The sequence below is a fragment of the Lepisma saccharinum genome, chromosome 1, assembly GCF_977018435.1.
Source record: "Lepisma saccharinum chromosome 1, izLepSacc3.1, whole genome shotgun sequence".
NCBI lineage: Eukaryota > Metazoa > Arthropoda > Insecta > Zygentoma > Lepismatidae > Lepisma > Lepisma saccharinum.
In genome coordinates, this window is record NC_139229.1 from 154,201,345 (window position 1) to 154,225,875 (window position 24,531).

The 24,531-nt window shown below is 37.5% G+C and overlaps 1 protein-coding gene across 1 annotated transcript in view; it reads left to right on the forward strand.

Moving 5' to 3' along the window:
* The window catches only part of LOC146002833 (uncharacterized), a 47,097-nt gene extending 25,954 nt beyond the window's left edge, over positions 1-21,143 (forward strand). Inside the window, exons 5-9 of the mRNA XM_083140806.1 lie at positions 1,651-1,826; positions 6,986-7,292; positions 11,532-11,677; positions 12,868-13,086; positions 17,315-21,143. Of these exons, the coding sequence (XP_082996932.1) occupies positions 1,651-1,826; positions 6,986-7,292; positions 11,532-11,677; positions 12,868-13,086; positions 17,315-20,317 (3,851 nt within the window). The 3' untranslated portion in view covers positions 20,318-21,143. The remainder of the gene's footprint in view (positions 1-1,650; positions 1,827-6,985; positions 7,293-11,531; positions 11,678-12,867; positions 13,087-17,314) is intronic.
* The last annotated feature ends 3,388 nt before the right edge of the window (positions 21,144-24,531 follow it).

Genomic DNA, 24,531 nt, shown 5'->3' on the forward strand with positions numbered 1-24,531 from the left:
ATGTGGTACGACAGATATTCAGACGGTACTCCCATTCGTGCCAGACTTTCTCAAGCATGTCTTGTGTGAAGATTCCGATGGCGATATTCATGCACCTTTGCAGTTCCGGCAGTTTTTTGTTGAAGTGGAGGAACATAAACATTGTCTTCGACGAAATCCCATAGGAAGAAATCACACAATATTACCATCAGAAACCTCACACAAGACATGCTTGAGAAGGTTTGGTGAGAATGTATGTACTGCCTTGACATATGTCATGCTACATGTGGGCATCCCTTGAAATGTGCTTTTGTTTTTACATTCGTCCTTCTCTAAAGAGGAAAACAAACAAAAGGGGAAGGTTGTGGTTCAGCCTGTGTGCCAAAGATTTACAAGACCAGCTAAACTCCAAACTACACAGCTTTCTTTTTTTAAATTCAAAAATAAAAGAAACTTTAATGTTTAACATGTGTATTGGAGAAATAGTAATCTTGCAAACAAATGTTACACTGCTTTGATGGTAAACACAACATGGGCACACCTCACTGAAGATTAAGGTGGCTTTTTATGTGGTACTAAGTAGGGAAGTGGAGAGAAATGCTCTTGTTGTTTTTGGTCGCCTTCTTATTTTCCTTGCATCCTAACAGATATCTTGGTTGATGATTCCCAACATTGACAACACAAGTTGTACTCAATTAGGAAGGCCCAACAGATTTTCGGATTGTTCCTTCCACTGTGGTTCACAAATTTGACCTGGATACTGTTCAGCAGTGCTAGAAACCTAACCAGACTGTCTGTCCAAAAGGAATCTTAGCGACTTGTGTTCTCAGTTCAAAAACCTGGACTGCACTGTATCCTTCTATTAGTCGGCATCCAAAAATAATACATGTTACTATTTTAAAAATCAAAGCAGGATGTTTTCATTCTCCCCTTCTGCCCCTAGATGGAACTCTATGCCTACGCCAGCTATACTTTTGTTGGCTGCAGTCCTACAAATCATATTACAGGAATATGTTGCGTACCGCCAACAGGAATATGTTGCGTACCTCCATCAGGCATCACATCAAAGGACGCAGTTAATAATGTACCCCTATTATGCAACATATTGTCTTATTCATTCATATGTACCTGGTTTCAGTTTCCTGTTTTAAAACACTTACCAATGCGATGTTTCCTTGCTCTGCTTGAAAAGCTCTTGGTATCAAATAGATGCTGGTGTTGCCATTCAGTCTTAATTGTACAGTACTGTATGATGGATCATCCTATTTTAACAGAATTCTACATATCCTATCTGTGTAGTTCTCGAATCATTCTCCAACAGGGTGAAAATAAGTTTGTTACTAGACAGAGTTTTTTTATGTAATTCTCATTCATCCTCATCATTGCAATCAGCCAAAAGTGGGAGACAAAATTAATGAACAATTGTACATCTGCATGCTTTCCATTGTTCACCTTCTTGCTCTCAAAGCACACTTGAGATTTCACTGCCTAGATATCGGTAACAACTTTGTGGAAATACATGTTGAGTAACACTTTATGGAACTGTTGAGTAAACAGCGTTATATTCTTCCCCATTTGATCGTGACTCTGCATTTAAATGAAACTTTATATGTTCGTCCTGTGCTTTTTCCCTACAGATATCAATTGACATTTTCTTTTCTCTGCTTTCAGATCGGCGACAAGGAGATGATCTTGTATCTGAGGTAGATGAAGGGGCTGCCAAGATGGAAGCATATGTTAATGCTTTGAAAGTGGAAATCAAGGAACGCGTTGTTTTAATAGATCTCCTAGAGCAGGGTGAAGTATTTTACGAAACACAGAAAGGAGAAGCAAAAGTAGTGGCAAATGTAAGTTCCAATGAACTGATGTGAAGTGTGTATGTTTTGTAATGATCTTGTTCTCATAATTGCAATCCCAGGATTGAATCTAATCTCGGGTGGATCCACAGTTTTCACATATATTTCAGTCTGGTCCACGACGTCTCTACTCACCTTTCTAGAATTGACTTCCTCGCTATATTTGCCCATACAGTTCAGTGGTATCTCAATTTTAAATTTATTTGGTTAGCCAAGCTGGAAAAACCTCTAAATCTGATAAAGTGTAAAATCAGGATTCCACTGTGCTGTCAGTATGCATTCGTGCCAAATCTCATATCTTTTATTTAGTGATATTCTTCCTTCAGTGGCACAGGTTAACTCTGTGTTCTTCACTCCAAATTCACAGCTGTCTTTACAGATGTGTGTGTGTGTGTGTGTTAACAGGGCGACTACAGTTGCCACAGTTTGAAGAACCACACCTTGATAGAGTACAGTATAATCGTCACACCCTGTCGAAAAATTAGTTTATAACCTTTCACTGCATAATTGTCAGTGTGCCAGATAACGAAACCAATGATAGCAGTGCAGGATCTTCAGGCACAGAAGATTACATTTCATAATTCCTTACTCTGCAACACTGTAGTAAATTTTTTCAAGTGTAAAATTTTGACACTAATGCACAAATCGATAACTTGTGTGTTAAGTTTTTTCAGACCAGAGAAATGTCAGGAAGAAATTGTGCATGTCTATTTGAACTATTCATTTTTTTAAATATTTTTTTATATAAAGCTTCACGTAATGGTCACACCCCACTTTTTTGCAAAAACAATTGGCATAAAATGCGGTGAAATACTGTAATTGAGTACTTCATGTATTTGATGATTCCTCTCTGACAACACCTAATTGCACAAAATAGAATGTAGAATTTGATTTTGATTTGATTTAGTTTATTTTACTTCGCGTTTTGTGCCTCTTGGCTAATTTGCAAAGATGGGGATGAGTGATGAAATGATGAAATTGATGAATGGACATTCACAAACAACCAAGCCCGACCGGGATTCGAACCCGGGACCCTTGGCGTCGCAGCGCGATGTGCTAACCACTCGGCCACAGGGTCGGGCAATAGAATGTAGAAGTTTGTACAATGGGGAACTGCTGTTGGTATTGCTTTGGTAGTGTTGAATATATATATTTTATTAAAATTGTACTTAAGGTGATAATACAAATAAGGAAACCATCATGTGAAAATACATGCTCTGGCAGTAGCGAAGCGTGGTCTTAAGAGGAAGGAAAGCAATGCAGTACTCCGAAAAATGGGGGGGGGGGTATATAAATTATACAGTCCATTGCCCCAGTTTTTCTAGGAAAGAAAGGACATTTTAAATAATAATAATATATCCATGAACTCCTCTCTCAACGGCCATACTGCTAAGTTCAAAATTCTTGTCACGTTATTGATAATAAAATACTTGCTATTACTTACAGCTTCCCGTACGAAATTTGAAATATTCATGTTTGTTTCACAAAAGAGAACACTCACTTCAACCACTCGTTCTTCCCACATAAATGGAAAATATTCCGAAAAGCTCAGAAGCTAACAGAAAAGTGATGTCAACCTCGTTGTAAAAATTAATGTTCACGGGGGAGTAATAGAACTGACTTGAAGCTTAAAATTAATTAAGCTTTCGAATAATAGGCCATTACAATAGGAAGAACATGCGCTGTTTCTTCTTTTTAATAATGTATTATATTAATAAAAATAATATTTCGAGTTGGATAGCATTTATGACTTAACGTTTTTGCTATTTGCAGGTCTCAGAAGAGAGTTTCATTGCTCTTTTTTTTACATACGTTTTATCGAAAAAAAAAACCGCGCCTTGTTTGTATGAAAACTTACGATAAATATAGTGTAAATTATTTGGTAGTTGTCAACACTGGCGTGCGTTGTAATTTGAGACAAGAGAAGTGTGAAGCGGACAACAGCCAGCTGTTCTGTAGATTCCAGCGCTCCCCAGTGCCGGAACACCATGTTTGTCTTAATCCCTGAACGTCGACATTATTGACACGTTTTACATATCTTGAAACTCAAAGTAATGCTTTAAAGTTTATCTACATGGAATTTGGAACAGTTATAATAATTTATTTCAATAATTCTGTGTTTATAATAAAGCAAATATACATCTTCGAGATCATTGTTTTCTGATAGTAGTGTCTGCTTTCTGCTTGGCTCGGGTGTTTTCGAGAAGCCGAAAAGCTCCGAAAAGCAGAGCTTTTATTAGTGGTTTGGGGACCGTACCTTCACCAGCATCTACCCTTCGCCATATGATACTTAAGAAGCGTTGGTTTCCCGCACAGTGGCTGCAAGCAGAGAGGTTGCTGCTTGCCAACGGGCTGCGGAGAGAATTTGCGGCCGTAAAATTTCGCGAAATCGAGTGCGATAGAAAATAAATAATGCACTCAACGTTAAGTACATTAAATAATATTTTAATTGTGCAAGCAGTGCTTGCATTGCTTGTACTATATCTTCGCCACTGTGCTCTGGCTATGATGAAAGTCCCTGAATATAGCAGCAACTGCATTGGCAACATTATACCAGCATTTGAAACCAGAACTAATTATTTTAGGTTCAAATTGGCAACCAATGTCTAACGTCTAGGTACCAAAAGAATTCCGTAACCAAACGGATATGTATCAACATACATTTCTGTATTTTTTTTTGACCACACAAGTAATAGACTTCATAATGTATATTTCTTTATCTTCAAATGTTTCTTGTAAGGTGAAACTTTTGTTCAGCATAATTCTCGAAAAGCATCTTCTCAAAGTACTCTCCACCACACACTATACAACGTGTCATCCGTTCAAACCAATTTTTGAATGCTAAATGCCATGCGTCATGCGGCATGCTACAAAGACACTGTTCATATGCAGCCACCGCAACTTCAGATGAGTCAAATCGACGACAACGAATGTTTTCTTTCATTTTAGGAAAAGGAAGAAAAAAACACATGGGGCCAGATCTGGGCTGTATGGGGGATGGTGTAATGTTTTGACTTGTGACTCGTTCAGAAAATCTGTTGGCTCCCTTGCGGCGTGAGCAGAGGCATTGTCATGATGCAGCATGATTCCGCACAGGCCTGTCTTTGGGCGGTTTCTCCTCAACACATCAAACACTTTGGGCAGACATTTTGTTGTGTACCATCTGGCAGTGACTGTTTTTTGTTCTTCAAGTGGAACTGTAACAATGTGCCCACTAGCAGAGGAAAAAGAACAGATCATCTTTTTGCCAACACTTCTTAATCTCTCCACTTTTGTTGGAGGATCCTCCCCAGGGAAGACCCATACTGATGACTGCCTCTTCACTTGAGGATCATATTGGTATATCTAGCTTTTGTCACCTGTTATGATGCTAAAAACGTTTTTTGATCTTCCTCAACTGAATTTGTCCAACATTTCCTGTCACCAATCCACTTGTGTCCTTTTCTGCTCATTTGTTAGGTTGTGGGGGGATCCAGCGACTGCAAATGTTCCTGACATGAAGTTTTTCATTCAGGATCTGTCTAACTGCTGCCGATCCAATATTTAGGCTTGTCTGAATCTTCACATATGTACATCGTTGATCTTCTCTCAACATTTCTTCAACTTTCGCCACATTTTCATCTGTTGTTTCTGTTGCAGGCCACCCTGAACGATCTTCATCTTCAAGGGAGTCCCTTCCTCTCTTAAATTCTACAAACCATTGATAGATGGTGACTTGTGAAGGGCAAAGATCCCCAAATGCACGGTGCAATCTTTCAGGACACTCACTCTTGCCTAAACCAACTTTGAAGTCATAAAAAATCATAGCACGGAAATGCCCTCATTTCAGATCCATTCTTGCTCGAAACGTAACCTCAGCTACAGCTGTGTAAACTATCATGCTGACTCAGCCCATTGTTGGAGCAAGCTGAAACTTGCAGAGTTTGCTTTGAAATGTCAATCTAAATATAGAAACACCAGCAGCGTGTTGCATTGGCTTATTGTTGTCGATTCTCAAAACTTTCAGAGTGACCCTCGTACATGAAATTTAGAGTTTATTTACCGATATGACACTTTCTGAAGTCAGAATAATCCTGTGAGTTATGCAATTCACGGAAAATTGATTAATTCTGCTGTAAATATTTGGGAAGTAAAAATGGACTCCTTTGTACAAGAATAAACTTAATATTATATTAATGACATAAATGTGCTATTAGAAGGGCTATGTTTATTTTGTGTGGTAAGTGCAAATTTTGGGTTATTATCTCATATTTAAAACCAAAATGTCATTTTATATACCACTTATTCACCGCTATATAACAGCGAAATTTTATTTTATTTACCAAAAATATGTGCCTCTACTAACCTCTACTAATTTTTTTAAAAAAAACTTTAATGATGTTTGACAGTGAGGAATACAATGTGTGGTTAGTGCTACAAGGTTTTAGATTTAAAACCATTTTGAACTTGCAAGTGCTAATCTTGAACACTGCAGTACACCTAATAGTCCAAACAGCACAGTCATACGACAGATGTATAGGTGAAATTGTCAGTGGCAGAATTAGATTCAAATTCCTCATTCACACAATGCAATGTAAAATGTTTTTTTGTATCAACAAGCCCAGACCAGCAGTTTAAATCATTCTCTTATCTATAGACTTCCCTCCCTGCAATTTTATCCTTCAAGGTGTAGCACCTTTCTGTCATGTATCAGAAGTTAAGGAGGTTTTCCATTCTCTCTATTTTGTTGGGACCTAAAATTTGGTGTTGACCAAGCATTGTGAGGACAATATGGGTGCCACTTGAAAAGAAAAGTAGTCTTATGAAGTCAAATAACTAGGGCAACAGATCTTGATATCTGACCACACTTCTCCCCCAAAAACCTTCCTTTACTATCAATTCTGAAAGAGATATTGTGCCGTACAGTTAGGTTAAGTTAATGAGAGTAGGAGATGAGTGTGTTGGAGTATGCTTTTTTCTTTTGTGGCAGCAAATAATGATGAGATTCTTTTGTGTTATCGTCCTTCCGGATAGGATTCTAAACTTTTAAGTGTCGGTCATATTCAGACAGAATGTCTTAATTTGAACATTTTGCTGTGGAAATATAAAACAAATTAGTTTTAGTTTTACCATTATTCATGTTGATAAACAGTAAATTTTCTTTCTTGCAGGCATACAAAAATTTTGGCAACCGTGTAAAGAAATTGAAACTCCGTCTTGATGAAGTAATGCCTACTTTAAAAGAAATCAGTCCTATCCCATCGCCAGATGTGAATGCTCCTTCTCCGTCACCTGATTCAGACATTGAACTTCCAGAGGAAGTAATGGAGTATGATCAGAGTGAGTTCTCTCAGAAGGAGGACTCTTCATCACAATACGACGATTCTCAGCCTTCACGGTTTATGCCTGTGAAGAATTATGGAGCCAGTAATGAATACAAATTTTCTTCGTTCAACTCTGTTGGAAGTGACAAGAAAAGTGAGTGTTTAGTATGTTAAAGAAAGTTAGTAAATTAAACAGAGACCAAGCAACTTTCATACTGAAATAGCAAGCAACTCTTGACATGAATTCAGGATCTTTGAGAAATATTTACCATTCTGTATTGGATTTACTATCAGCATCTTTAAATCTTTATATTGGTTCTAATTCACAGGGTGTCTACTGAACAGAATTTCCTTGAATTTTGGCAGTTATGTAGGAATTATTAGTACACACCTGGAATTCTATGCAAATTTTGTGAGAAAATTCCAGTACACACAGAATGCAAAAATTCATAAGTCTTATCTATATATACCAAAGTTTATTTGCTTCTATTTTTACTTAGGAAGGGAGGATGTTTTTTAACAATATTCATGGTTAATTTAAGATGAAAAATAAAAAGAATGCCACCTGTCTTTATTTTGTTAACATCGCCTGCCAAGCAGTAGCGGCTGCTGCCTATTCGTGCACTTGCACGTGCACACCCAAATAAATGTGCAATGTAATTAATTTTTATTATATTCATTCATTGAAAGCCATTTCTCCAAAACATCAAATGTTCCCATGCCACATCACCTTCTATTTACTTCCTTACGCCAGCTTTTCTATCTGAGTAACTCGTGTCGAATGGGCATGAACACAATTGGATAATGCACACAGCCGCACACCAAGGTGCCGCTGTTTGATTGATTGATTTGCTTTATTTTACTTCGCATCTTGTGCTGCCACTTTTGGCTAATTTGCGAAGATGGGGATGAGTGATGATATGATGAAATTGATGAAAGGACACTCACAAACATTCATGCCCAGGCCAGGATTTGAACCAGGACCTCTGGCATTGTAGCACGGGGGCTGATGTGGCGCTGTGTGAGTAGAGGAAACAGAAAGGCTCTCATGGCTTGGATCAAGGGGTTTCAGACTCACTTCGCACAAAGAATTGTGACATAGTAGCTACGGGCATGCGCTGTTCCTTCTTTGTCATGTAGTGTTGCAATCTTTCCACTCCTTGCTGTGTGACGGAGTTGAGAATAACCCATGCATCATTGCAAATTGAGGGATTTTTTTCTCAGCAAGGGAAATTTTGATCTCTCTCATGCGGTTCTGAGCAAAGCATTGAAATCCGAATGAGGGAAGGGTGGGAAAGGAAGGGAGAGGGCATGGCATGTAGTGATGAGTGTATTCAACCATGCAAGGCCAGATGCGATGAGTGGAATACGTTGATACAGGTTCTGTAAATATAGTTTTATAAAATGTCAGCGGTTTGAATTAAAAACATTCACAATGTCGTAGGAATTGGTGCATTTAGATGCTCTGACTTGTATTTGGAAGTTCAATGAAAATTTCAAATAATCAGAGTTTAATCTTGTATATTTGTCACAGAACGGTCAATCCAATTCTTTATTCAGTGCATACGAGAATCTGTAACTTGTACTATTATGTCACTGATTTGAGATAATTTTTGTAAAGGTGCTGACAAGAACTAGTTACATTTGATTAGGGTTTCGAGGATCCTCATTACAATGACTAAAGTGAATAAGTATATTAAAAATGTTAATTAACTTAAGTGTACGATGAAATGTTTATGAGGCATTAAACTTGGGTTTCTGATGGGACATATTTACATTGAAAAAAAGATAATATACGTTATTAAAACACGGCAATTACACAAAATACTGGCAATATTATTATCCCTTACAAACCATAGTCTCAGTTGATCGATATAGCATTGTGAGTGATTTTGTCAGGTTATCGAATGCTGAATTTTCTACAGGTCACGAAAGAGACCAAATAACACATCTTTTCTAGTGATTGATTAAAAAAAATCACTAGGGTATTTCGATTTTGTAAGAAACCTTATTTTTAAAAATTTTCATGAAATAACAGTTGGGCTGAAAAGTTCGTAGGCTAACATAGTAAAAAATATTTTTTTGACAAAATTCGATTTTATTATTCAATATAGTTGCCTTCGAGGGCGATACAACGATTATAGCGGTCATACAATTTTTCGATGCCATTTTTATAGTACGATTTCTCATTAGCCTCAAAATAGGCCTCAGTTTCGGCGATTACCTCTTCATCAGTGCTAAATTTCTTTCCAGCGAGCATTCTTTTAAGGTCTGCAAACAGGAAAAAGTCACTGGGGGCCAGATCTGGAGAATATGGTGGATGGGGAAGCAATTCGTAGTCTAATTCATATAATTTTGCCATCGTTTTCATTGATTTGTGACACGGTGCATTGTCGATTGTGAGCACGCGCGGCACCCATTTTGCACACAGCTTTCGCATGTTCAAATATTCATGCACAATATGTCCAACACGTTCCTTTGATATTTTTAAAGTCTCAGCTATCTCGATCAACTTCACTTTACGATCATTTAAAATTATTTTGTGGACTTTTTTGATGTTTTCGTCGGTAACAGCCTCTTTGGGGCGTCCACTGCGTGCATCGTCTTCGATGCTCATTTCGCCTCGTTTAAATTTAGCAAACCACTTCTCAACGGTTGAATTTCCTGGTGCAGAGTCCGAATAATGTTTATCAAGCCAAGCCTTGGCTTCAACAGTATTTTTTTTCGCCAAAAAGCAATGCTTTATTAACACACGAAATTCTTTTTTTATCCATTTTTTCACAATAACAAAAGCTGCTTCACTCACAATGCTATATCTCATGAACTAATTATCCGGCAGCTGTGAAATTTATACACGTATCTTTTGAAGGTTAGTACTAAGTAAAAATCACATGTATTTAATTCTAGTAACGCCATCTATGAGTCAGCCTACGAACTTTTCAGCCCAACTGTTATAACTCTGCTATCGTCTCATTATCAGGGAAAGGTGTATTATAACTTGGATTTCAAATGCGATTAGCAGAAACGAGTAGGAATAATTGAGTGGGAATAACAACACTTCTTCTGGACGTCAGGCCAAGGTGCACACCCATAGTCCCAGACCACCAGCTGCCACTGCTGCCAAGTAGGGACTTTACAGTACCCCGTTGACACAGCAAAACATGTAATTCTGCAAAGCCAAAGTTTTCATGATCGTACCAAAATTGACTGGACTGGACTTTGACCCCACATTATTTGTTATTCACCTCTGTGTCATTGTGGAAACTGACTTTTCTGTAGTCATAAAGATGTTTTAATTTTCTTCAATATTGTATTGTGTAAGTCTCTCCTTCATTACTATAAGTTCATGTATTAATGGTGTTCAAAGAACTGTGGTAAATACCTCATTAGTGTAAAATATTAATGCAAATTCTATTACTAAAAAACTACCCTTTGTATTATGCTTGAATTTTTACTAGGTCATAGTGCAGTCCCCCTGAATCTATATTGGTAAATATTTCGTATTAATTTGGGCTGATCTGATACTGATGCAATGTATCGATATCAAAAGGTATTGGTTGGAATTTACTTACTGATACCAAGTGATACTTTTCTGGCCTTTTGTTGTTTTACGGGTCTGCAAAAATATGGTGTGATGCTTTTGTGAAGTCTAATTATCCTGAAAATTATGAAAAATTCAATGTTGTATGCAAAAGAACTGGATGTTGTGATTACATAACCTGTATTTTAATATTCTTATGGCATTCTTGAATATTTTAAATCAAAACTCTTGGTAAATTGTTGCATATAATTGATACTTACACATTAATATTCATTTTGGATGACTTTTAGTTAGTGCAATTTTCAAGCATTGGTATCAGTGAAACACTGCAAGAGAATCTGCATTGGTGTGGGTGTCAGTTCAATGTGGTAACGGCTCAACCCTAATGTTAATACATCCATAATGAATATGTAATTCCTTAAATATAATCTTACATCACATGCTCTTGCCTGTCACTGTATGTGTCCAAGCATTAAAGAGAAGATATCACAATAAAATATACTTAAAATCAGATGTTTCATGGGTTTATCACCCACATTGTCAGGGGAGACAGATGAGACACAAACATACTGTGTGTCTTGTAACTTTGTTTGTATTCTTACATCTCCATTGTGTGTTTTTAGTGTCATTTATTGTTATTTTTTTTCAATTTTTATCCTTGAACAGCTACAGTGACATCTAAGAGTATGCAAATATGAAATTCTTGCTTGTTTTTATAACAAAAAATTGCATCAGTAGGTGAGAAAATATGTAAATGAAACATTGTTCTTTTTAACTTTCAATATGCTTGTACATACTGAGTTTATATTAAGTAATTGCATCCATAATAAGTTTTTTAATTTAACTTTCCAGGTCCTCTTGAATCGTCTTCAAGTACATTTGAAGCTCTAATGGCCACAGAATCTCAGTCCTCAAGACATAGCAATTCAGATCTAACAAAGGCAGATAATTGTCGTACAAGTTTCATGGGCAATTCTGGATTTCCCTTCGATGTACATGTAAGTTACACCTAAGTGTTGTACTAGTCCTTGTACAGTTAGAAGCATCCCTGGTTAAGCTGCTAATTTTCACTAACTTTTCTTCAATAAGTTAAATTGAATTTGACCGAACATCTGTTCTATTCATAAAGTGTTGTCTTGGAAGGATTTTAATATTTTATCATTTTAGTGTATGTGTAGTCATGGGAACAAACTTGTTTGTGTTTGGTCAATTGCTTTCCATTTCATTGTAGCAGCATCCATAACAATCTAAGCCAGAGGTTCCTAAAGTTTTTTTTGTTTAATGGTTTTTCAAGATTTTTCTGGCTCCCAAGTCAGAATGTAGGCCTATCTAACACTTTCAACGCTCATAGTGTTGTTAGGTTGCTTGCCTTAAGTTGAAAAAAATAATAATAATAAAAACAAAACATTTTAATTCAGAAAAAAATTATTTGTTTAACATCCTAAGTTAGTATATATTTGGAATAAGTGCCATTTCAGTTAAAATTTTGGAACATTTCACAGTTCCCCTCTAAGCCAGCCACTACGGTGCACACTTTGGAAACCACTGATCTAAGGTATTCCAAACCCGCTAGCTTAGCTAATAGAAGTGATGGTAAGGGTAAAGTTCCCTGTGTACTTTGTACAATGCCATGAGGCATGTATGGGAAGATGTGGGGATAGGACTCTATGCATTCTCTCGATTTAGGCCATTTTGGTGGTGTTGTGATCAGCACCACACTCTGGCTGTCTGTATCTCCCAGGTACCTATTTAATTGAGGCTGGTTGAACCCAGAGCTGCTTTATGTAGGGACAAGGTTGGAAAATTTCTGACATTAGATCACCTATCCTGGGACCAAAACAACATGCGACAAATTTCACTTGGAAACAAACGTTTGGAAATAAATGCAATTGTACCAAACCGACATGACAAGCTGCACGTGTTGCTCAGAGTGGGCTGTTTTCTCTCAATGTGCATTGTGCTATCTCGGTCTGGTGGTTGCACGTGTCCAGTGAATGGTTATTTACAGACTTGAGCTGTTCATGTTGCTTGTCATTTTAGTTTGAAATCTCATCGTGAATTAATGTACATGACCATTCTTCTGATGGGGCACATGTCCCTAAGTAGGAACCTCTGTAACGACATTTGGATGAGCGTTAACAAACAGTAATGTTTGAATATTGACTGAAATAATTTTTGTCTGTTTCAGAAATCACTGTTTGGGGAAACAAGTGCTGACACCCCAAGATCTCCATCTCCGATACCAATCATGGATGAAGATCCGATACTCGAAGACCAGCCAGACCCTGCTGATATACCATCTCCGCCACCACCTGTTCCAGCTGTGGTTCCTGTTCCTGTTGGGCCACCAACTACAGCTGCTGCACCACTTCCTGTCCCGGCACCAGTGTCTGCCCCTGTTACAGAGGTGCGTGCTTGAATACTTATTTCAAATTGGCATTTTATTGTAATTTTTGCACATATTCATATATTACACATAGAGAATTCATTATGGAGATAGGATGGATTGATTGGCTAACATAGGTATTAACGCATAGCCAACAGTATTAGAAAATAATATAAGTTATTAGTTTGAACACACTTTTATTTCTGTTGGTTCCAGCACATGTTTGGTGTTCACACAATATTTCCACTGTTTCAGTCTTAACCTTTTGAGTCCCAAGTATCTCGATCGAGATACCCAAATGTAAGCCTCACGGTCCCAAGTATCTCGATTGAGATACCCTGTGTCAGGTCATAGTTTTTACGTTATAACTTTTCTATTTTTGGCTAGAATTTCGATTTTTTTATGTATTGTTTCTAACACATGTATTTAACAGAAATGTTTCTTGCACCTTTTTTTTTCTTCATGAAAATGGAGGTGAAAAGGCGGGAAAAGGGACTTCTCTTTTGCGTCTCTTTTCAAGGGAAAAGATAAATTTCAAACATTTCAACAATATTTTTAAAATAATTTTTGGGGGTTTTCTCCCTTCCCCCTTCATATATACGCCAAATTTGCACAAATTTTGCATTTTGTGCATTTTGACATTTTTTTTCGGGGGGCGGGGGGAAACACCATTTTTTTTAAGAAAAGTATTTTTGAGGGAATTTCCCCCCCTTTCCCCCTCCATATGTACGCTGAATGTGCATAAATTATATATCGTCTGAATCTTTGATTCATTTTGCGTACAACGGTATATCTTCCATATCTCTAGGGCATTTAGTTTCTGAGCTATAGTCATTTCAAGGTACCGCTGCATTTTGAAGCTTGAATCAGTGGCGTGCTCACCTTTCCTTTTGGGGGTACAACTCAAGTTACATTGGTCATACAACAATGATGCAAATATTTTTCTGTTTCTTACATGCCAGCGATAATTTCTATGTGCATTTTGAACTTTTCATATCCTTTTTTTCAGGGGGCAAAGGGAGTCGAAACCCCATTTTTTTTAAAAAAAGTATTTTCAGGGGATTTCCCCCTTTCCCGCTCCATATATACGCCGAATGTGCATAAATTATATATCGTCTGAATCTGTGATTCATTCTGCGTACAACGGTATATAGTTTATATCTCCAGGGCAAATAGTCTTTGAGCTAAAGTCATTTCAAGGTATACCGCTGCATTTTGAAGCTTGAATCAGTGGCGTGCCCACCATTGATTTTGGATGTACAACTCAAGTTACATTGGTCATACGACAATGATGCAAATATTTTTGTGTTTCTTACATGCCAGCGATAATTTCTATGTGCATTTTGAACTTTTCATATCCTTTTTCACCCTCCATATGTATGCCGAATGTGCATAAATTATATATCGTCTGAATCTCTCGCACATTCCGCGTACAACGGTATATCACTCATCTCCCTAGGGCAATTAGTCTCCGATCTACACTCATTTAATTAAAACTCTGCATTTTGCTCAAAATCGGCTCGGGCACCAAGGGGGTTACATGTGAAAAAGGCCTTGGGACTCAAAAGGTTAATGAGATGAGTTAACAGAACTGATGAATCTGGTGCTAGGGTGGTCACAGATTGGTTTTAATTCTTCTTTTTATTTATATTTCCTTCTATAGTCTTTCGATCTGTAATAATGCAATACAGCCATTACATGAACTAACTAAATATGAAAAGAAAGAATGCCAGGTGTCCCGGGTTCAAATCCTGGCTTGGGCATGGATGTTTGTGAGTGCCCATTCACCAATTTCGTCATATCATCACTCATCTCCATCTTCGCAAATTAGCCAAAAGTGGCACAAAAAAGCAAAGTAAAATAAAGAAAATCAATCAATCAGTGGAAAAAAAAAAAAGGTAACAGAGAAGAATAACAACCAACTCATTGCCATCCCAACATCAGATCCATTGTTCTTGTTACTCACATGATGAAGGCTGAAACAGTGGAAATATTGTATATAAACACCAAATATGTGCTTGAACCAATAATAATAAACTGGAAACTAGTCATATTAGTCAATATTAGCGAACAAATTTCTAGGTCCATACCTTTTTTTTTTTGGCTACGTTCTACACGTTTGCTGTTTATAGATTATGGCATTTCATGTCCACAGTACCTGTCGACTGAAATTCTATAGGACCTAAAAATGCCTAAATGAACTATAAATTCCTCTAAATGCCCAAATGAACTATAAATGCCTGAAACCCTATTTCTGTAAAAATTAATTGCATAATATTTTTTAGCTGTATGTATTATACTTTTCTTGCAACCCCTGTATAAATTTCTCTGTTCATTTCTGTTAGTTCTCAAGGAGTCTGATATAATTCTGTTAACTGCTTTTTCCATATAAAGTTTATGAACAGAGTGTCCTTGTGTGTAGATACCTGTTAATGTGGAACATAGATTACACATCATTTAGCATTTAGCAAGGTGGGTGTTGTAAATACCTGATGCTGTGACCAATAATCACATCTCAGACATGTTTTTACATACTGTATTTATGTGTGTTTAATGCGCACCCTGGTTTTTGATGGGGAAGAGCAACAAACAATTATATCTTGTATATAATGCGTAGTACAATTCAGGTTCAAGAAATGGATTTCTTAGTTGTAGATTGTAAAGCTGTTGCGATGCTGATCAAGAGCGAGTGACATCATACCTATTCAATGAGTCACCTGTTGCTATGTGGACCAAGAGGAGAATATCGTCTTATGTATACAACCTATATCACCTCCCCCCTCTCCCTTCACTGTGTTCAGCATCCCAAAGCTTTCACATCTGTAACCATCTTCTTGATTATGTAGTAGAAGAAAGTGAAATCATAATTACTTATGGATTTACAGTGCTCAGGAAATTATTTTCTATTACTTCTTGCCCTACAAATACCGCTGATATGTCTTCCGTGTGACAGGAAGTTCATGCTCGAATTCTGTTTTTCTCGGTATTGCAAAATGTTCCATTACAAATGAATAATCATGGGACATAGCCATTTCATTTTTATAGTGTTTTTTTTTAAAATTATTATTACAAAAGAAATCCAACCTGGTAATGTGTATAGGGAGTTCCGTATAGGATGCCGAAATAGAAAATTAAATAAAAATAGGAAAAATATCATGAAAATAGTTATATTTCACATATATGTAAGCAGTAACATCTCCCATTTATGTATGGAAGACAATGTCAGGCATATGTCCACCCCTACTGAGTCTGCACGCATTTATACGCTCCACAAAATTATTGATAACCCTTTTGCAGATGTCTGTCTTGATGCCTCCAATCACTCGCGTATGATTTCTGCCTTCAGTTCCAAAAGGGTTCGTGGTTTGTTGGCGTACACCTGTGATTTCACAAACCGCCATAAGAAGAAATCACAGAGTGTAAGATCACATGACCTTGCTGGCCATTCCTGGTCATCACTTTGGTAAAATGTCTTCACAACGAGAACACGTTTCTCATTCGTAAACTGTTCCATATGGTAACCACAACAAACGAGTCAAAACAATTGAGTCTACATTAATCGGCATGGCAACAGATACCAACATTGGTAAGAACAGGTCTGCCAACCTCGAAACAAAACAATAGCACTCGATTCAAATTCGGCATCCTATACGGAACACCTTTTATTTGCACCAGTTGATATATATGTGTTATACACAGTGTCATAGTGAAAACATGCATGGTTTCATGTTGGCTGTCTGAATTATTCCATGCATAATACGTGGCACAGATTTTGGGTGCAAAAATTTTGGAAAAAATTGCACATTATACATGAGTAAATACAGTATTTGGGAATAGTAAACTGTAAACAATACTGATGTTTTAATTCATTTATCTATATTGGAAAATATCTGTTTGCCAAGATTATCAGACTGATATTTTTGTAGAGTTCATGTATCCTGCATAGAATGTAAAATACAGACTGCCACATTCATAGAATCTGAATATGCTGAGAATTTTTCACAATTATTCATTAATTGCATGGTGAAATTTGATTTCATGATAAAATGTCAATATTCTGATTGTGATTCTATGAATACAGTTTTAAAATAAAACTTTACTGAAATGTTGTTGCAATGGAACATTTATTACTATTGTGAACTTTAAATTAGTATGATATATAAGCATTGGAATTGACAGGAATTGGTTTAAAGAAAGTAATTCAAAGTGGTAGTGCCTAAGTTTGATTTTCAGTTTCTGTTATTTTCAGGGCAAGCCAATAGAAGTCATCAACTCTAGGAATAAAGGTGGTACTGGCTTTAGCATTGCTGAATTTCTGAAGTCTCTGACCCAGAAGAATGTGGATCCTGCACCAATTGGAAAGTCGAGTCCAGTGATTCCGGGTTTAGATTTAGACTCTAATGAAAATATAGCACCACTTCCACCTTTAACAACAATGCTGGAGGAGAGCATGATGGCTACAATACCAAAGGAGAGCAATACTCCATACAGCACATCAAATAGTGCAAACTCTAACCATTACAACTATCAGATTCATTCTGCACCATCTCAGATTCCGTTGCCCCCAATGCCCCCACCACCTCCGACAACAGTGGCTTTCCCTGCAGACAATTACGAACAGTGGACAAATCCAAAATATAGTGAACCGAGTGACAGGGTGGCAGATAAACCAGTGTCTGATACGGTCTTGAAGAACTTGGTTAACTTGACGAACGAGTGGAACACAAAATTACCGCCAAAGTTTCCCACCTGGGGGGATCCGGTAGGGGAAGCTGGGAAGAATTATATTGAAGGCACTCCTGAGCGGGCATCAATATGGGAAGCATCGAGTGATTACACAACAAGCACACCTTTAAAAAATTCTGGTTGGGAGGTTGACAACAAGTTTGGTGGTTCAGGTTCGCCACAGAAGAAGCCGAAGCTGTTAGGATGGTATCCTGACCCTGACCCGTCGTGTAACAAAAAACTGAGTGATGGTTCGGATCATTTGATAGAGACCCCTGAATCTCCTCCGCTTCATGAGAAGGAAGGTTTTAGCGATCCTGTGGAGTACGATGACACCGAGGAGATGCTGATGGGTGGCGATGTTGATCATCGGAGTGACGTGAGGCATAAAACAGACATTGATCACCGTACCTTGGTTCCTCTGACTCCTGCCCAACCCCCACCTCCTCCGCCACCAAGAAACACAATTCAGCGACATGAGGTGAAGAAGGACGTAGACCACAGGAATTTAATAAGTCTTACAGGATCTCCACGACATCAAGATAAGTTGAAAGACATACCACCGCCTCCTCCCAAACCACCTGGCTGGCCACCAAGCTTTGATATGAGGGACCAAGACTACCGATTGATGCCGTCTTCTAAAAACATTACTGAATCAAAATCTAGTGGAGATTTGTTGATGGGTGGAGATCGTGATTACAGGCTCTCCATCCCTCTTCCACCGCAACCCCCACCACCACTACCTCCAAAAGCACCCCCTCCTCAGAATGATACAGGAGATAATATTGAGAGTGTGGATATGGAGATGAGCGACGAAGATGAAGAAATCGGAGCTACAGTTAACACAGCTAATATTATAGAAGTCGTTACAAATAATAATTCTATATCACCTGTGCAGCAGAAACCAGCACCAGCTCTAAAAGATGTTCCATTGCCGGAGCCAGAGAACAAAAAGCCGGTAGAAAATCAACCTATTAAATTTGGTATCTCGTTTGGCATGAAATCAGCTCCTTTCAACAACAGGCTACCTTTGAAACAGTCACCATTGTTTGAACCTCCACAGCCAGTTCCAAGACCTGTACTCTCTCGACCTCCAGTTCCGTTTGAGTCGGACAGTTTTCAAAAGATCCCTACCATTGGAGCAGGTCTTGGATTTCAGCGCCCAAGCCCACGTCCCCCTGGGCCCCCTCCAGGTCCCCCTCCCATTGGAGCAAGGAGATATCCATTTCACGGCATGCACAACTTGAGTAATTTAAGACCAGTGTTGCCCGTGGAGGCTCCCCCTGTACCCCCCATGCTTCCCCCACCGTTGCCTCCGAACTTGAAGCTCCAGAGAGAGGATGAAAATGACGCATCACCCAGGAGAGATGAAGCTGAACAGAGTAAAGAGAAAAGTACCTTCTTAGACCATAACAAGGAAACTGAAAATACTAACAAGAACGCAAACAAACAGAATAGTTCATTTGATGATAGTCTGCTGAACAATACATCTACCGACAGTGACGAACGTTTGATGTTGCCAGGATATTGCACTCAGAGTGCCACCGGACCTGATAACAGCATACAAGCAACAAACCAGTACAAACACACACCGGAAGACACTGCCAAGAATGATGAACTTCTAATTAAAAATCTTTTAGATCAAGAGGATAGCGACGATAGCTCTGAGGGTGAAAGTTTCAAGGGTGTTAGTGAAATCGTTAATAGTGTGAACTTAGAGAGTGAGACAGTTCTTGAAGAAAGTAGACAGTCTGACACCCTAGAAATGAATGAAAAATCGAAATCATGTAGCTCAGAAATTTTAGTTTTAGGTGAAATAGATGATGTCGGTAAACACTCTGTAAACACAAGTGGAGATAAGAACACGAGTTCCGAAGACAAAGATGATGTTGTAACTATAAACACTGAGGATATCTTACACTTTGATATTCCAGACGAAGTGTTTGAAGACCAGGAACTGGAGCAAGCATCTGAAGAGGGAGAAATTGATGATCAGCCGGAAGAAGAAGAAGTTGTGTTAGATAAAGATGAAGAAATATCAAAATATCGTAACCCAAGTCCTCCTTCTGTAATGCAAGAACTTTCTTCGGATAAATGGGTGCCTCCTGCTAAACCTATAAAAGAGAATGACTCGATGGAGCTTAACTCCTTGAATGATGAGCAAGACGCATTGCAGGACACCAAGGAAAGCCCTTTGAGTGAAGAAACTAGTGTGTTGTCTGCAAGTGCTACAGAAACTGAGAGTTCAAACCAGCCTCGTACCATCGCTAGCTGTATCACGATTCCAGATCAACAGGAAATAATGCGTGTTGGGTATGATAGGAACGATAGAAACTTTAGAGGCCGTTATGGGTGGAAGTTCTCAAACGATCCCTACCCTTCGAGGGGTAACTTCAACAACCGGGGATGGGGACGGGGTGGTTTTAATCCTAGAGGTGGAGGCCCTAGGTTTCAGTACAATGATGGTGGCTACGGTCGTGGCAACCGCGGTACTTTCAGGCCGTGGGGAAGAAGGGGACGGTGGTGAGCTGTCTCGAACACAGTTGTTTATTTTACATGGATAGTGGCATCTCATGACGATGATTTTAAATAAAGGTAGTGCGATTGGGGAATGTAGTGAGCTCATTGCACCCCCCTATAGCATAATGAAAGTGTACAAACATCTTGCTGTCTCCTGTTTGTCATCCGTACCTGAGCCTCATGCCACGCCATGTTAGACAGTAGATCACTTACTTGTACATTAACTACAATAAATATACTGTTTATTTACTGAGAGGAATACGTCTAAGGCAGCATGTTGTTAATTTTTTAAAAAATATTAGCTCACAATGTGAAAGTAGTCTGGCACTGGTATACACTTATATCATTTCGTGACATTTCTGTTTCTGGAAGCACTTTTTATTAGTGTAAGTAGGCTCTGTTTGAAAATTATGTTCATCTTATTACTAGATATTCCTGTTAAAGGCTGTTTCTTTATCTAATTCAAGAGTGACGAAAGCAAGGTTTACATGCAAAAGGAATAAGAACATGGAAATATTTCCTTAACACTTTTGTTCATTGTACTGATTCCAATGCACTATTGTATTTTTTTATTAATACATGAAGAAGTGTACTTGTAATGCATGCATAGGCAAATTTAATTTTGACCTATGATGTTTGCTGCATAGTTTTAAAGCCAATCACTTTTATTTGATTATATGTTAATAATCAGATTTGACAGAAGTTTATCAAAGAAATCCTTCTAAAGAATTTTTGTGCATATTAGATTGTAAATTACGTTGAAAGTGTAAAAAAAGATGAATAGAATGTGGATATAGATGTATCTTTTTTCAGTAAAGTTCTGTTTACAGGTAGTTGTATTTCAGCAACCTCAATTTTTTTTATTATTTGAAGCTGAAGAACGGTGACTGTAGTGTATTTTTATTGTCTTAAACGTTAACATCCAGGTTATAATTCTGGAACGTTGCTGAATTGTTCTGGGTGTTTGTTGCATTACAAAGTGCCATTAAAAAACATGTTGAATCCGAGATCTCTCCCCCTCTTTACAGTGTTCAAGTCACACCTTCTAAGTGGATAAAACACAAACACTGTTTTGGAAACAAACACTATGCATTGGCAGTAAAAATAACTGTAAATATGTATTTTTTGTGTCGAGATTGCATTTATCTTGAAAAGTTGAAGAAATGAAGTCAATATAGTGATCATGAATATTTAATAGTGCATCTTCATTTTGGATTTTAAATGAGGTGAGGTCACATTTTTATGTTGTTTCTTTATTATAATATTAATGTGTGTGCTATTATTAGTGACTGAACATGTTCCTATACTGAAGTGTGTTTACCAGAGAACAAATTTGTTAAAATACATCATAACCAGAAGGATAACAAACACACTTGCCATTTGAAAGAATTTATCAGGTATGCCTTCATAATTATATGCTGTTCAAAATGTCTCATGTATGTTGATTCCACGTACACAACCAGGGTGCTATTTGAAGGGGGAATGAGGGGAATTCTCCCTCTCTAGTTGCTGCATCTCTCCCTCTGTTTTTTGCCTGGGGGGAGAACTATATGGGGCATTCCATGTCAAAGTACCCCTGAAATTCAATTTTTAAAATTAAATGCAATGGTGTAACTTTATCCTATCTTGTGGGTGAACAATCTAAAATTGTCATTTTCATATTCATTTATTATACATAATTAAGTTAGAAGGTAGAAGGTATTTTACATATTGTTCGTTTATTTTAAATTTTTGATTTACTTGTGTTTTGTATTGTCGCCCACCTATGACACCAAAAAACAATTAATTTCTCCTTTAACTATTAGGTTACATTTCCCCCCTCAACTCCAATAGAACATTCAAAGGTCAAGTACCTTCTCTTTTTGTCTTAAATAATTTATTTTTCATTTGACAATTCACAGAAATTAAAATAAATTTCTTAGTCCTGTCCCACCTGGACACAAAATTGTTCACTTGTAGGTATAAATCAAATCGGGGACAGGATTTTAAGGGTAAAAAAAAAAAGAAAAAGGTAAAGTGCTCCCCTGTGCTTAGCACCACACCATGAAGGCATATAGGGGTATTTTAAGGGTAGTTATGTTTAACCAACAGTGTTAAGTTTCATATTTCATTGCACAGAAACTAAGAAAAATGTTGCTTAACTATCAGTAGAATAGTTACTTTAATATCAAAAAATGTAGTCTGCGTGTCCCACCCATGACAATGGAATGCCCCATATATGTATATATTTTAATTTATGTAATATTCCGACACTTGAAGAGAATTGATGGAATCCCCCCCTCAATTGGAAAATTTTCAAATACCACACTTTACACAATTTATAAGTTTCGTTGAAGTGCCAAGGAGGAGACTGCCTTTTTTTTGTTTTTTGTTTGTTTGTTTTTGCGTGATATGGTATACCTTGGAAAATTAAATATGCTCTTTCTTTTTTAAAATATACAGCAAAACATCCTGTAAATTTATACAGGACATTGATTTGGTATGATGTGTACATTGTAATAGTGTATAAAACATTTTCAGAACTATTTTTTTATGTGATAAGAAAATGGTTTTTCTATTGCTGAAAGAAATATATATAATTTACTATTTTTTCTCGCCAACCAAAACCAGTAAAATTACTTAAAATGTTGATACACATTGCACTTCACCATTTTTAACTAGATTTGGAAAAGTGGATTAAATCTTGAGACAAACTAACTATTTACCTGAAATGAACAGGCAGTTTCAGACCTGAGATGTTCCCTGTAAAAAAAAAAATAATAATAATAAAAAAAAACTATAAGAAGTAAGCATTCTATGTATATTTCTATCAGTAATAATAATTTGCTACCAGATTGGAATTAATTGTTGTGTACAATGGACAAATTGGTAGGCCAATCAATAATTTGCATATCACATCAAATTCAGAATTCATGAATCTTTCAGTTCACCCAATTTCATGTGTGTAGGTGGAATTGTTTTCATTTTTATTTTAGTGTTGTAGACCAATCAAAATTACGTTTTAGGTCAACAGATTTTTCAGTTTCTGCAATATTTGACAGATAATGTAAGATCAATTATTGTCTCTCAAACAGTTGGATGGTTTAGTCTTGCCAATTTATGTTGCTTTGAGCTATTGTTTGGCATACCTATGATCCACTAAATTTAATTTTTGTAGCTCTAGTAGTTTCTGAGAAATCTGTAGTTGACATGGGCGGATGGACAGACCTGACCGTAACATAAGGTTACGTATTTGCTTGTACTGGTTGTTTCTTTTGTAAACTACATTTCCCTTCTCCTTTTACAGGGAAGTTTTTCATCTTATGAGGACCAGTGATAAAGAATGGGCATGAATTCATTACCCACTGAAGACATTACTTAGCATCCAAGTGGACATGGTCCTTTTTGAAGTAGTTATCACCAGATTGAATGCACTTTTTCCAATGGGTTTGCACAGTGCTATTTTTTTCAGCAAAAACACATTGAAGTGGCATCCCAGTACCTTTTTAGATCTAAAATATTTTGTTTGCTCCTATAGAGACAAAATTTTTTAAGGATAGTTTTTAGAAAACATTCTTTGGAATTTAGTCTATTTGAAACTCTTACTGACCACTGTTCACTGTCCACCCTGAACACTTAAAAAGTATTTGAATTCGGGGTTGGTGGGACATTACTCACCTGTGGACACTGAAAGTTGACAACGAAAAAATGATAAAAAATAAAAAGGAGGGGGGGGGGGATCGGGGATATATGGAGGGTGATTTTTGTTGGTCAAATAGTGGGAAACAACATTAGCAACATGTGCTCCGGCATTATCACAATGGAGACACCAACCAGATGGGTAGAGCTGTGGGCAGATATGGTCGGCCAGGCTCTTTAAAGCATGTTTAAAGCAGTTACGACCATATTTGGTGGCACTTCATACTGGTAAACCATTCCTTTGCAGTTAAAAGGATGAAAGAACCATTACTTGCGCTGCAAGAGGAGTGATTGGTGTGGCAGAAGAAGATGATTTCCAAATGGTGCTGCCTGTTTGCCTTCTGGATTGTAGGGATGTAGCTAACTTTAATCACAAGTGACACCAGTGATAATAGACTTTGGGTATGTGTCACCATGCTCCTCAACCAAATGTTGAAGTTCTTTACAGGGGCGGCTCAAGTTAAAATTTTCACCCAAGCGAGGTTGATTTTTGATGTCCCCCCTAATTTCCATCCTGCCACTTCTCCGTCGCAAACATTCTAC